The sequence below is a fragment of the Trichechus manatus genome, unplaced genomic scaffold (assembly GCF_000243295.1).
Source record: "Trichechus manatus latirostris isolate Lorelei unplaced genomic scaffold, TriManLat1.0 scaffold00135, whole genome shotgun sequence".
In the NCBI taxonomy this organism is placed as follows: Eukaryota; Metazoa; Chordata; class Mammalia; order Sirenia; family Trichechidae; genus Trichechus; species Trichechus manatus.
The window spans coordinates 6606059-6607290 of NW_004444071.1; the positions used below are offsets into that span (position 1 = coordinate 6606059).

Genomic DNA, 1232 nt, shown 5'->3' on the forward strand with positions numbered 1-1232 from the left:
GCTTAGATACGCTTCCTTAGCAACGGGTTGCCCTTGGCAACGGGAGGACGCGGACCTGCGGACTGGGTTCGCTCTGTGTTCCCTGCACCTATTCGTGGTCTGAAGCGCGGTCCCAGTCATGTCTGAGATTTTGTGCCAGTGGCTCAACCAAGAGTTGAAAGTGTCCCAGACCGTGAGTGAGTGACCACGGCCGGGGGCGAGCGGGAGATGGGTGGGCGGGGCGCCGAAGCCGAAGCGCAAGGCGCTGCTGGAAGGTTGAGGGAAGGCGCGAGCTGCGCAGGTGGGGCTCCTGCTGGGCGGGGCAGCGCCCGGGAGCGGGGAGCCCTGCTCTGCCCAGCCCCAGGCCGGTGCCCTGGCCAACCTGGCGCTCACCACAGTCACCACCCGACCTTCTCACAACCCCACTCTTCCGCCCCTGCGTTACTCATTATCACTGCGGGCCCAACCCTTTAGGGTTTCTGACCTACTACTGTGTGGTTCTAAGCAACAGCTGGGTTAGGAAGACTCCTTTTGCTCCTACGGAGAGAAGAGTTTACTGGACTCTGTAGTCTGGCCTTGACATTAGCCCCTTCGCATCATTAGAAAAATGGTGCCCGAGCAAACCAAGGGAAGCTTAAAGCCAGGGTTCTTGTACCAGCTACCACACTATTACGTGTGTGCTCTGGGCAAGTTACAATACATTCTCTGTGTTTCCTCCAATATAAACTAAGTCAAATAGTACTTTTCATACCTTATTGCCAAGGGAGAAAAGGGCGTGTGAAATGAGTAAATGCAGAATAAGTTAACAAAATCTAGATATTTTTATAAATCTTAAATTTATCAAATTTAGCTACTTTTGCCCACTATTAAGTTTTGTCCCAAGCTGACCTTATTCACCAACCTGATTCCATCCTAACCATAAAGTTGCCACCCAAAGTTTCTATATCTCACACCACAGAGGCAATTTTACACTCTGGCAACTTCCAAGACAGCCTAGTAATTCTAGCATAGCACTACACTCCACCTCCACCTCTCTGATTTCTTCAGTAGTTCATTTTACAGCTGGTATGCTTTGTTTTGTGGTCTTCTTTATTCATTGCCCAGCTTTCACATGCATATGAGGCAACTGAAAATACTATAGCTTGGGTCAGGTGCACCTTAGTCCTCAAAGTGATATTTTTGCTTTTTAACACTTTAAAGAGGTCTTTTGCAGCAGATTTATCCAGTGCAATACATCGTTTGATTTCCTGACT

At 49.4% G+C, this 1232-nt stretch overlaps 1 protein-coding gene across 1 annotated transcript in view; it reads left to right on the forward strand.

The window, feature by feature from the left end:
* Nucleotides 1-118: 118 nt before the first annotated feature.
* SPEF2 (sperm flagellar 2) overlaps nt 119-1232 on the forward strand; it is a 265827-nt gene continuing 264713 nt past the window's right edge. Inside the window, exon 1 of the mRNA XM_012558083.1 lies at nt 119-180. Within this exon, the coding sequence (XP_012413537.1) occupies nt 119-180 (62 nt within the window). The remainder of the gene's footprint in view (nt 181-1232) is intronic.